Source organism: Vigna angularis, chromosome 1 (assembly GCF_016808095.1).
Source record: "Vigna angularis cultivar LongXiaoDou No.4 chromosome 1, ASM1680809v1, whole genome shotgun sequence".
NCBI lineage: Eukaryota > Viridiplantae > Streptophyta > Magnoliopsida > Fabales > Fabaceae > Vigna > Vigna angularis.
In genome coordinates, this window is record NC_068970.1 from 7,450,575 (window position 1) to 7,462,963 (window position 12,389).

Here is a 12,389-nt window from a genome sequence, read left to right on the forward strand (position 1 = left end):
GACGAGTGGTTTATGACTCTTTTGGGGATAATATTATCAAGTTGGGTCTGAACTTTGAAGGTTGGTAGTGTGTGTCATTCCTGTTAGGTGTTGTAGCAGTTTGGGCACGTTTTTCTTATCACCGATTTGCCTATTTACGTCTGCTCACGTTATTCCTCTTCCTTTTCACTTCTCTTATTTATAAAATAATAATATTGTATTCAAATTTAATTATAAATATGAAAATTATAAGTAAAGGTTATTATAAATAAAATATTTTCATAATTCTTTTATCTAAGTTATTGTCAATATTTAATTTTAAATAAAATAAAATAAATAAGTATCGTTTTATTAACATAAGAAAAATAGGTGCCATTTTATTATAAATATGAAAGAATTTTGTGTTTTTTTAAAAGTAATAATAAGAAACTACAATTTTAAGTTTATTAAGAATTTGATAAAGATAACTTTCTATTTTAAAACTGTAAAGATAGTGATATTTAACTTAAGTATAATTTTTCCTTTTTATAAATTAAATTAAAATTAAAAAAGACCAGCCAGTAAGTATTTTTCTATTTATTTGTTGTCCGAAAACATATTTTATAAGTAGACTTTGTGGACAAGGACTTTTCTCAGTATATATATATAATATTCTATTAAGATCTCATAAAAACAGTTATTAAGTTGTCAATACTTCAGTGTAATTAATAAAATCATCAATTTTTTAAATTAGTGTTTGAAAAAACTAATATTTCAATGCGCATACTTATAATAAATAATTAAAAAAAATGATAAAATCATTAGTTCTGTAATAACTATATCAAACAACTATTTAGAGTCATTTGTAATATATTAATAGCGTACAAAAGTAAAACTATTGGTAATAAATATTTTAATAGATGAAGCTCATTTATCCTTTATAAAATAAAATGTTAGAACTTTTATTTAGTGAGAAACACTGTTTTTAGTGAGGTAGTGTATGAATTTAGTGTTGATGGTAGAATTTCTCTCCCTTAGTGGTGCCTTAGTGCATTCGTCTGAAAAACCAAAGGTTCTGATATTATAGTGCATTGCATATCATAAATACAAACGACCACGTTTCTAGAATAATTTTGATTATAGATTTAATAGTTTTTTTTGGCTTAAATACTTACTTTGTCCTCATATTAAGAGGTGAAATTATTTTCAGTACTCGGTTTTAAAAATAAAGACATTGGGTCCCTATGTTATGAAAAATATATGAATTAGGTCATGTCCGTTAAGTTAACAGCAATGACGTTAAGTCTATGTTTATAACTGTACTTTTTCTCTTCTCTCTTCTGCTGTCTAGCTTTTTCTCTTTTGTTTAGGGTTTTTTTTATTATTTGTTGAATAGGGACCCAATGTCTTTATTTTTAAAACCGGGTACTAAACAGAAATTCACCTCTTAACACGAGGACAAAGTAAGTATTTAAGTTTTTTTTTATTTCATTATTTTAACCGAATATTAGGATGAGATATTTGTATGAAGCACTCCTAACCGGTCATTTTGGGTCCATTGCCACTCATAATTTATAGTTTACTTCATTAAGTAGTGCCTCCTCCTCTTAGCAAAATTTTATTTATTTAAGAATAAAACAATTTATTATAAGTGCTCTTTTGACGTGTTTGGCAGGGGAACCAAGGATTATCTTGATTTTGACGATAAAAGATAATCTAAATATATAAATATTGTTTAAAACAGTGTTGTACAAGCATTTCTATTTTCTAAAACACGTCTCTCTTTCATTACAAGCTAGAGAGATAATAAAAATCAAATTTTATTAATTTAAATTAAATTTACTTTTTAAATATTTTCATGAATCGATTTAACTTAATCAAATTAACTAATCCGGTCTCTTATAAAAAAATATTTATTTTTTCTTAAAATAACGAATTTAACTGTTTCATATGTTAGGTTAAGAATTATTGTCAAACAATCTTTTACACTTTTTTTTAATTAGCTTGTGTTATCTTCAATATATTTAATTTGATTTTTTTTGTGACTTTGATGTTTATACTTCAAATCATGGGACAAATACTTATCAAAAACATTTTAACATCTAAATCAGTAATCTAATCAATTGAAATTACAGTAAAATTTTAAAATTTTAACAATAAATACAATCGCTTATCTTCTTATTTTATATTTATATTTATAAATTTTTCTTATTTTAGATAAGTTTTAATATAAATTTATGACTAATAGAATCAGTGATAACTTAATTCTTAATTAATATAAGATTTATCAATAAATTTAACAAAAGATTGTAATCAATATTACATAGGATTTAGAAGCGTATCAATTTTTCTTAAGATTTATGGTGATTTGATGATAAGTTTTATTTTCTGAAGCGTGTTTAAGAGTGACCCTTTGTTAGTCGGAAGGGCATTGTAATAATTGTAATTGGTAGCTGTGGACAAGAATACTTTTTGTGTCTGAGCGTCAAATTTAGTACATGATTGGATTATCTCGAAGGACAGTGTCCGATATTATCGGGTGAAATTATGTAGAAGAAACGAGAAAAGAAAAAAAAGAAATTATGGAAGAAGGACGAATCTTTTTCCTTCTTCTGGGGACCCCAAAAAGATTATGTTCCTTTCATTCTCTTCTTCTACTATTTACTAATTCATTCACTACATTAAATACTCAATGCATTTTCTTCAAATAAACAATTTTATTTTAAACACAATAAATGTCAACTAAATTCATTTTTTATATTATTTGTATGTGTTTTCAAAATATACTAAATTTTTTATACATAAAAAAATATCTTAATATATTATAAAATATCATAATAAATGTAACTCGAATAATAGAGGCACATCGCAAAACTAAAAAGTAGAAAGTCTGAATTCCTTTTTTTCTTTAGTTAATATTATTCTTTAAAAAACACTTCAAACTATGTTGACTTTTTCTTATTCCCAGTATTAATTTTCAACAAAAATACAAAAAATTATTCAAATATAATTAATAAAATTAAATGCTAACTAATTACTAATTGACCTTTTTTATTAACATGAGAATTGATTAGGTTTTGCTTCTGATATTTAGGTCTACAAAAAGTAGTTAGGTGCAATTCAGTTGGATTTATATGAAATATGAGATAGATGGCCCACTCTACACATTTGCTCTTACTCAGAATTATGTTTCGGGCAGTATTAGGCTTTATTAAGCATCTATATCAAAGCTCACTTTGAAAATAGATATTTACAAGAGAAACTTATTAATGCTATCGATAATGGAATTTTGTTTAGTATAATTTATTAAATTCGAACCTGTTTTTAGACAGTCTAAGTATATTTAATTATGTTCCAAGCATTAATTTATAAAATTATAGAATTAATCCCAATGTAAAATGTTCTTCACTATTCTTTTATACTGTATAGTTTGAGCATCATCAACTTTATTAAGATCAAGCTATTATTGTTTTGATTAAGATTTGAGTATTATAATCTTCATATTAATTTTTTGATGAATATTGGTTAAAGTTTCTCTTGTACTAAATTTAATTTGTTTATTTCTCGGTTAACATCATCAAAATTATTTTATGGTGTATCTTAACCCAATTACCAACATTAAAGGTGTTTTTTAATGATTGATGATAAATATATAATTCTTTTTTCAATTTAAGTGAGCTGAATATATTTTTAATTGATGTCCAGCGGAGATTCTTTTAACCAATATCAATTACAATTATTTTATGCATTACAGATATTAAGGAATTGATATTTTTCAGTCTAACGTTGATGTTAATAAGCTGAGAGAATTTTTTATCGACAAATATCAAGTAGAGTTTTCTATATTGATATTAATAAAACTTATTTTTTACTTACATTTTTTTTAAATTATTATTATTTCTTATTCAAATATTAGTTAAAGTTTTATTAACCAATTTTGAGGAGTTTTTTTTTATGTGAACTAGATTTTGTTGATTGACATTTTTAGGGATTAATTTTTTTTTATCAATTTCTGCATTGATTATCTTTTTTTTATCAATAGTTTTTTATATTTCTTTTAATGTTAATTGTTTAAACTTTTAACCAAAATGTCAATCGGAGACATGTTTAGTCAACATTAATCGAAAACTAAATAAAAAACTTCAATATGTAGATATAAGTCTTATCGATCTTAACCTAAATAATCATTATCAACATCAATTGAAAACAAACTCAATCATATATATGTTTTCAATCATTAATATTTTTTTTTGAATTTGATAATACTTGAAAGAATTTATCAAACAAAAAAAAATTCCAAGTTCAATAAATTTGAATTTCCACAGAATTTAAAACGAAATAAATTTAAATTTAATGTATTTGAATGAATTTCATTTAATATTATCTATCCAGGTAAAGTAAAAGATATTTTATAATTAACAAATTGAAGTGATATTTTTATAAAATTGAAGACTGACATTAAACACCCTTAAAATTGAGATGCGTAGATGTTGTTCAGAAAATTTAAGTTGTCATTCATAGTTATCAGATATGATAAATATATTAATTTTTTATAACTATCTTAAATGTGTTTAGAGTTTAATAATGATGCACTAATAGTGAAAATATTTTACATTAGAATTTAATTACCAATTGTTATCTTTATATGATTAAAAAATAATTATTGTAAAAGCTAACGAACTTACCATAATTTATGATCAAACGACAATGAACATGTTAAGTCTTCCTTCTCATATCTTTATGAATAAAACTTAAACTCTATAAAATTTTAAGTCTAGATGGGAGTTTACTCGTTTTGAAAGGAATGATCCAGACAATAATGGCTATTCCTTGATCGTTTGAAAATGATTATCGTGCGTTTGTTGATATCAATCACGTATGGAATATATTATTATAAAGTTGAGATGACTTTTACACGATCATGTATTTTCTATATCTAAAAATATTCGACTTATACTTATATTTTTATCTGAGTGAAAAATTAGAATTTTTTTTATGTTTTAAAACTTGATTCTGTTTGCTCTCAAACTTAAAAAATAAATAGACACAATCCTTTTAATTTAATTGAACTAAATTTGTTGAATATTTGACACACTCTAGTTTAAATATTAATTTAAAATGCTGAGATATAGACAAAATTTAATTTCGTCTCAAAGTTTAAAAACGATAATTATGTCTAATCTTAACTTAAATTGGTGGTCTAGTTTTTCATGAGTATAGGATTATTAGCTATTTTAACAAGATTTGTGTTACAGAAATACTTTAGAGCACAATATAGTATTGATTGTCGGAGTAGCCGAGTGGCCTAGAGAGGATCCATATAGTAGAGAATATAAATATTTTCCTATTGATTGTCGTAAAAATGGGGTGAAGAATTGAAAAAATTGCTTACTTATTCCCACCAATTCTCTCCAAAGAACAAAGGTGTAGATTAGATGTGCTTTGCTTGTTTATGAAAAAAAAGAATGAACGATTAACACGTATTATGAAAGAAGAAAATGAAGTGTGAAGTGATGAGATAGAAGAAGCAAACGACTAGAGCACATAGCTGAAGAGGAAATGACATGATCATCAGAAACATCATATGCTGATGTAATAATGTTTTGTTCACACTGGTGGTGGAAGATTCTTGAAGATTTGGTTCACTTGGATTCCCAATTAGCTACAACCATTCCCTTCAAAGGCATAAGTTCCTTCTGTACAAATGTTTGTCCCTACCATCAACACAAAATTTGAATTCAAGATTTAACCAGTACATGCTATCTGCTGGTGTATACTGTCATGAAAATATATGTCTATTTTTGTTCTGTAACCATCCTTAAAATTCAAATCTTTACTACTTGGTCAAGAAATATAAGATGGTGCTAGCTACTTGTATCAACCAATGTTTCTCAAAAATATATATTTGTATAGTTTAACATGAGACAATTGTTTCTGTAGAAATTGAGGGCACAGGGATGGCTTAATACGCAAGAGAAGTAAAATTATTATTATTATAACATAATGAGAATGGCAAAAGAAGAAGAAAAGATGCTGAAAGCTACTGGGTGAAAAGAATATAGGTTGGCCGGTGAAGTATAAGGCACATAAAGTGGACATCTCTTTGCTGGTATTTGGGTTATGCTCACCCAGTTTTACTCATAAATGCTGCATATGTTAACTTCAAAGGATTAAACCATCTCATCGCATAAGCATCTTCATAATTTGATTGAAAATTATTCAAATAAGTTAAAATAGAATTTGTTTTAGCAAGTTCAAAATAAGAACTGAGCTAAGATAAAGAATTTATGAAGGTACTTTTATAAGCACAAATAAGGTCATTAGAAGATATTCCATCTCAGGTTCTTTGTTTCTATATACACACATATTTGGAGCTTAAAATTGGAGTTAATAAAATATTGAAATGTTGGGGTACCTTCCATCATCAGGATGTTTAGCGATCATATTCTTGAACCACTTGTTCATGATTTCATGTACTTTATTTTTTATCCACACCTGTATGTTGGACCACCACTATGACTGCAAAACTCAAATACTCGGAATTATTAGTATCTTTTGCCCTCAAGAGAGATTTACTAGACATTATTTGGATGGAAAATATCATCTCAAAGCCAAATGAAATCATTAATGATGTATAGTTTATGCAAACTCGTATGTTTAGAACATCATGTATGTAAACTACTCTACATGTAATACTTGTCCATCCAGCAAAGAATATTAAATAAAGCATCAAGGAAAAAGTTGAGTCGGGTTTCAACAGAAACAACTACTTTTGTTTTAGCTAGAAACCCCAACAGCTAAGTTTATTACATCCTTACAGCTGGTTAATTCGAACCAAAATGGCTGCTTATCTAAGTAGTATGATACATGGAGCACACAATCGAAGACAACTAAGAAATTGTTACATGATCAAGAACACATGTTCTTGGTCCATCTACGTGAGACACATTGTTAACCCCTTTGAGTAATTGGAACGTATTATATGGAGAATGGCCAAGATCACATGGTCCTAGACCATGTAAGAATTTCTCCTTATACACCACGCCCAAGCTTGTTGCGTATCTTACTGATATAGTCAGAAGCCAATCCATCAACACACTGTTCTTTATTTGGGTTAACATCAGTAGGAACTCTTTCTTGATAAATCAAATGTTCAGTTGATCCGTTGCTCCCACATGACTTGATCACGTATGTGGGGTTTGCACGGCTCTGTGGCTGTTGCGATCTTCTGCTTGTAGGAAATTGATCAGGAACCGGTGCTTCCTCATCAGAGTCCATATCAGACTCTGGAGCAGTCTTTTTACTTGTGACACCAAGAGTCTTCTGTGCAATAGAGAAAGAAGACAGCTTAATGATATTTACTACAACCTTCATGGACTTCTCACAAAGAGACTTCTCATTCTTGGATTTGATTCTGTCCATTATTTCAAGAGATGGTGGTTATTGCAACATTTTTAAGCAAGGTCTATTTATAAGCATAGGATGTAGATGGGGGTGGGTGAATTGGTCTTTTTGGGTTCTTTCTGGTTTCGTGTAAACCCTCGTCGAAATATATCCTAATCTCAGTTTCTTTAGTGGGTGGATCCCTTGCTCATTCAGTTATATGAAGGTTCTTCTGCAAAGAGTAGAGCCCACGTAATGTAGATGGAATCTTGTTGCTTTTTTGTCTGTATGTCGAATGGAAACATGTAGTAAGCACACATAACAACAATAATTGGTTTGGTGAGTTTGATCCATTTGTTGAAACCATTAAGATTCTAGGCTTTATAAAATTATAAACGGGGAAAAAGTAGATTTTAGTGACTGGTGCATATGGCCAGATATTGGGGAGATGTGGCGAAGAATTTAGCCTCATCTTATAACACTCACGTAGTTCACATGTTATGGAGGCTTGATATTTTGTTATGCTTGGGTTACGCAAAGTCTTAAAGTCCAGATGGTATAAGATTCCTTCATACTGCTAATCTCCTATTTGTGTTTTTCAGAATGTTACTGTTTCTTAATGGTTGTCTTTACATTTTAAATAACGATTATCACCCCTTTGCTCGTACCTTACAAATGACGCTTGGAATCGTCTCATCCAGTGTATCTAACTCTACTACTCAAGCATGCAGTGATGGAAGGAGGGTCCATCTCAAAGAACCACCCAAAGATTTGACCTTGATAGATTAGACAAGTTTTTATACTTCCTACCCAAAATGAAAAACGTGCGCGTTTGCAGGGGAAAGAAATAGAACCAAAGACATTGGTGGCAACAAGTATCAATCTTTCTGGATCTTATAAGCAGAAGAGTTGATAGCTACGTGTTCAATAGCTCGTAGTTATGTATGCATAAGATAAGACAATACAATTTCATACATGCAAACTCTTCTGATGAATAAGTCAAATATGTGATACACCCTCACCCTCTTCAGGGCCCTGGTTGTACAAATATGTTAATGTTGACCTTAATTTAAAACAAGAACTAAACAAAGCTGCACAAACATAATGGGTCATATCAGAGCCCCTAAACATTCTGTATTCTCTGCAATGGTCAGAGAAGGTTTTGGTTACTTGTAAGCTGAGAAAGCTCACCATAAGAAGAAATGGGTTACTTGTCTTATTTTGATACATAGATCAATGTACAGATTTCCTTGTTCATTGTAGTGAACCAGATGAAAGCCAAGGGTTGGGCGCCACATAAGTATAGCCCTGGAAATGGTCACCTGCTGTAGGTGTGGATGCTGGTGAGTCATTAGGGGGCATTGCTGTCCAACATTTGTCAAAATTAGCAGTACAGTCTTTCCCAGACACATCTGGTTTAAACTTTGGTTCCAGTTCTCTTGCCTCCAATTTTTTCCAATTGATTGACCTAAACCATTTATGACTTTTGATCTGCTCATCTCCATTTCGCCCATGTCCTAACCTTGTTGTTGGATCCTTTTGCAGCAACTGTAATAAGTAAACAGAATGTGCATTGTAATAAGTAAACAGAATGTGCAGATTTTAGAATTGGATGCCTCCTCTTTCAATACAAAGTTTAATCTTTTAATCTCAAAACACAATAATTTGAAACATCACGTCCCAGAGTAGGAACTTTTCATATATCCCTGCATTCTCCTATTATTTCTCTAAGCTATCCTTCGAATATTCATGCTTAGTAGCAAAATAGCATGTACATAAATGTGGTCGTCAAATTTTTTATTTCTCTAGGAATTTCCATTAGGTAAGGAAAATTGATATTCACTGTGCAGATGCTTTTACTACCTTCAATTTTGTATTCAAAGAAATAACTCATTTTGCATTTTGATCAAGATGGTCAGATCTTCTGAGTGTGGCTGTGTACAAAGTAGCCCCAAAAAGGACTGGAAAAATCAACTGTTTACAAACAGTTGCAGGAAAATTGTGGTATATCTTTTCCACTCATTTGTATTAGAATATTAATATCATTTAAAAAAAATATTTTCCTTTTGAATAACACAAGTGAAATCGAAGTAGATTAACACAGACACCAGGGTCCATCTACATACTCATGAAATAAAACAAATTAGCGTTCACAAATTATCAGAATTGGAATTTTGGAGGTCAATAGATGAGTTCTTCGATAATGAACTTAGACTGGTTTTGAGAAAGATATAAATTGAAATATGCCTACGAATATGGTATTTGGTTGACACATATTTAGTTTCACTATACAGTATAAATGTCAAATAGAATTATCCCAATAGAAATTAGATAGGATCGCTTTTGGAATGCAGAACCCTCAGACATACGATTTCACACACTAAAAAAAAAAAAAGATCACACAAAAATAGAAAATTGACAAGTGAAAAGGACACCAGCGAAATATTAAAGGCAGTGGGTTCAGAAAGCTACAACAAACATTCTAAGTTATGTTCAGGTAACTGGCATATTATACTTGTAAGTGCACTGTGAATGAAAACGATAAAGTAGAGAAACAAAATGGAAGAAAACCATATATACTGTCGTCTACTTACTCCTTTGAGTAATGAATGAGCTTCACTGGTAAGGAATGGTGGAAGTTTAACTTTCTCTTTAATAATTTTCTCCTGAAGTTTCTTTCTGTTAGTGTGTGTAAACGGTGCCTGCAAATCGAATCATAGACCATAACAAGTTAATGCTTCTCCTTGTGTTCTTACATGGAAAATAAATGAAATAGAAAAGGTTCCTGAACAGCAAATAAACAGATTCATTCAGACATCAATTTTGAAAAATAAAAAATGTACACAAAGCCTAGGCCAAGACATACATATCTTGATTAATAACGTGCTCTATTCAAGGCCAAATACTTCATGTATTGTAATTTCTAACCGTGCATATTGTTTTTGTCCACATATAATTCCAAGTATTCAACTTTAGGTACCTTCACCCACAATCTACTCATAGATAAATACAAGACAAATACCCGTAACATACTCTTTATTATTGTTTAAAATTCACTGAAAACAACATAATCTTGACACCCACAAAAGTAATTTCAAATAAAATTTAGGTTTTAAGACAATGATAAGTGTTAGAAAATGTGTTATTAGCATTTTTGGTGCAGATGGGCATTACCTTCCCTGTTAGCATTTCATACAACAGGATACCAACACTCCACCAATCCGCATCCTTGTTATGGCCTTTAGCCAGAAGAATTTCAGGAGCCATATATTCCACGGTGCCACAAAGAGAGTTGGATCTTCCCAATTCATCAATCTCTTTTGACATTCCAAAATCAGTCAGCATGACCTACACACGGGCAGAGAAAATATCAAAGGAGAACTATACAGCTCAGCCATCTAAGATATTCTACAGTGAACTTAGCAAACTTAATACATCAGAATAAGGAGCACAACCCCACAAGGTGAGACAGAAAACAATAGACTACCAAAAGTCAAAGAAGAAAAAGCAAAGTTGATCAAAGAAAACAAGGCATAGGAGGTGAGTAACGAGCATTATAATTACATGCCCGTGAGAGTCCATTAGAATGTTTTCAGGCTTAAGATCCCGATGCACGATGCCTTTGCTGTGAAGATGTGAAACTGCAGACACTATCTCAGCAGTGTAAAGCCTTGCCTGATCCTCACTACTCACCACATGCACCGAAACAAAGGATGATTAAAATTCCATAAACTTTCAACAGTATCTTGCAACACACAAGATGAAGAAATAAAAAAACCTGAAGATACCCTGGCGATACAGATGAAAGAAGAGATGCCCTCCGTTTACAAAATCCAACACCAAATATAACTTAGAATTGGTCTGCACATAACATGCTGAATAAGTGACTGTGTGAATGAATTGAAGTGAAGCAGGATAGTGAGTTAGAGACCTGAAAAGAGTAACGTAGCTGAACAATGAAAGGGTGAAGGACTTTAGTGAGAATATCCCTCTCCGCTTTCATGTAATCAACGTGGTTTTTCTTTATAATGGTGTCCTTTCTCATGACCTTCATGGCGAAGACCCCATCGCCATCACCATCACCATCACCATCACCATCGAAGCAATTTCCTTTTTTTCTGACGAGAAAGACCTTGCCAAAGGCACCCTGCCCTACAACACGGAGAATATGAAAATCGGAAGGTCCAATCTTAACAGGGTCAGAAGAAAGAGGTTCCTTTTCTTCGTCTTCGTCGTCGTCCTCTTGGAGGAAGAAGAGAGGGGTTGAGGAGGGATTGAAGCGCGGGGAGGGACCCACAAAGGAGTGGGACCTACTGTGAATGACATGTGGGCTTGTGATGGATGGGGATGGCGATGGGGAAGATGAAGAAGAAGGGATGATGAGTCTGGCGAGGTTCGTCTTCTTCTCGTGTGTTGACACCATTTTTCGTTGGAGGGAGAGAAAGAGAAGAGATGAGATTACATTGCACTTTGCATTCAGTGAATCCAATTGGTGAATGATTGATTCGATTAGTCGAGCTAATGTCGAACTAGGAACAGGGACCTCAAGGGATGGGCCCACCCGCTGTTCATGCTTCAATAATAAATGATTTTCTAAGAGATAAATCCAAATTAAAGATGTTTTTATGGTCATTTTTTGGGTTTAATTAAGTTTATATTTTTCAAATATATTATTTTATTTATTTATTTTCATATGCTAAAAATTAAAAATAATTAAAGTTTTTGAGTTTATTATAAAATAATATTATAATTAATGTAAGATAATAAGTAATTTCTTTTTGAACTGTTATATTTATGATAATTTTTATATTATTATTTACGATGACTAATACACAGTCATCATTACCACAATTGACATAGATGATTTCATGTTATTTCTTATTACTTAAAATGTTTTTAATAAATACTATTTTTTTACATTATTATTTTATATTACAAAATTTCACATTTTATAATATGTGAATATAAGTAAGCAACACACGTCACTAGAAATTAAATTGAGATATGTAAAAATTTTGAATACTAAAAAATTCAATAAATTAGAAATA

The 12,389-nt window shown here is 30.5% G+C and overlaps 1 protein-coding gene across 1 annotated transcript; it reads right to left on the bottom strand.

Annotated features, from left to right (window-relative positions):
• Positions 1-8,295: 8,295 nt before the first annotated feature.
• On the bottom strand, positions 8,296-11,853 carry LOC108321755 (serine/threonine-protein kinase AtPK2/AtPK19). Its single transcript, XM_017553611.2, has 6 exons — positions 11,273-11,853; positions 11,120-11,202; positions 10,906-11,026; positions 10,516-10,689; positions 9,936-10,043; positions 8,296-8,889 (listed from the first exon to the last, which is right to left on the bottom strand). Exons 1-6 carry the CDS (start codon positions 11,762-11,764, stop codon positions 8,596-8,598), a joined length of 1,272 nt encoding a protein of 423 aa, XP_017409100.1. The 5' UTR covers positions 11,765-11,853; the 3' UTR covers positions 8,296-8,595.
• Between the last annotated feature and the right edge of the window lie 536 nt (positions 11,854-12,389).

What these genes read in the sequence shown, in the direction of transcription:
- LOC108321755 (XM_017553611.2), bottom strand. Translation starts at nt 11,764, where the DNA reads ATGGTGTCAACACACGAGAAGAAGACGAACCTCGCCAGACTCATCATC. An exon ending in ATGAAATGCTAACAGGGAAG is followed by an intron (nt 10,044 to 10,515) that starts GTAATGCCCATC and finishes TTCGATTTGCAG; the next exon opens with GCACCGTTTACACACACTAA. An exon ending in CTCATTCATTACTCAAAGGA is followed by an intron (nt 8,890 to 9,935) that starts GTAAGTAGACGA and finishes TACTTATTACAG; the next exon opens with TTGCTGCAAAAGGATCCAAC.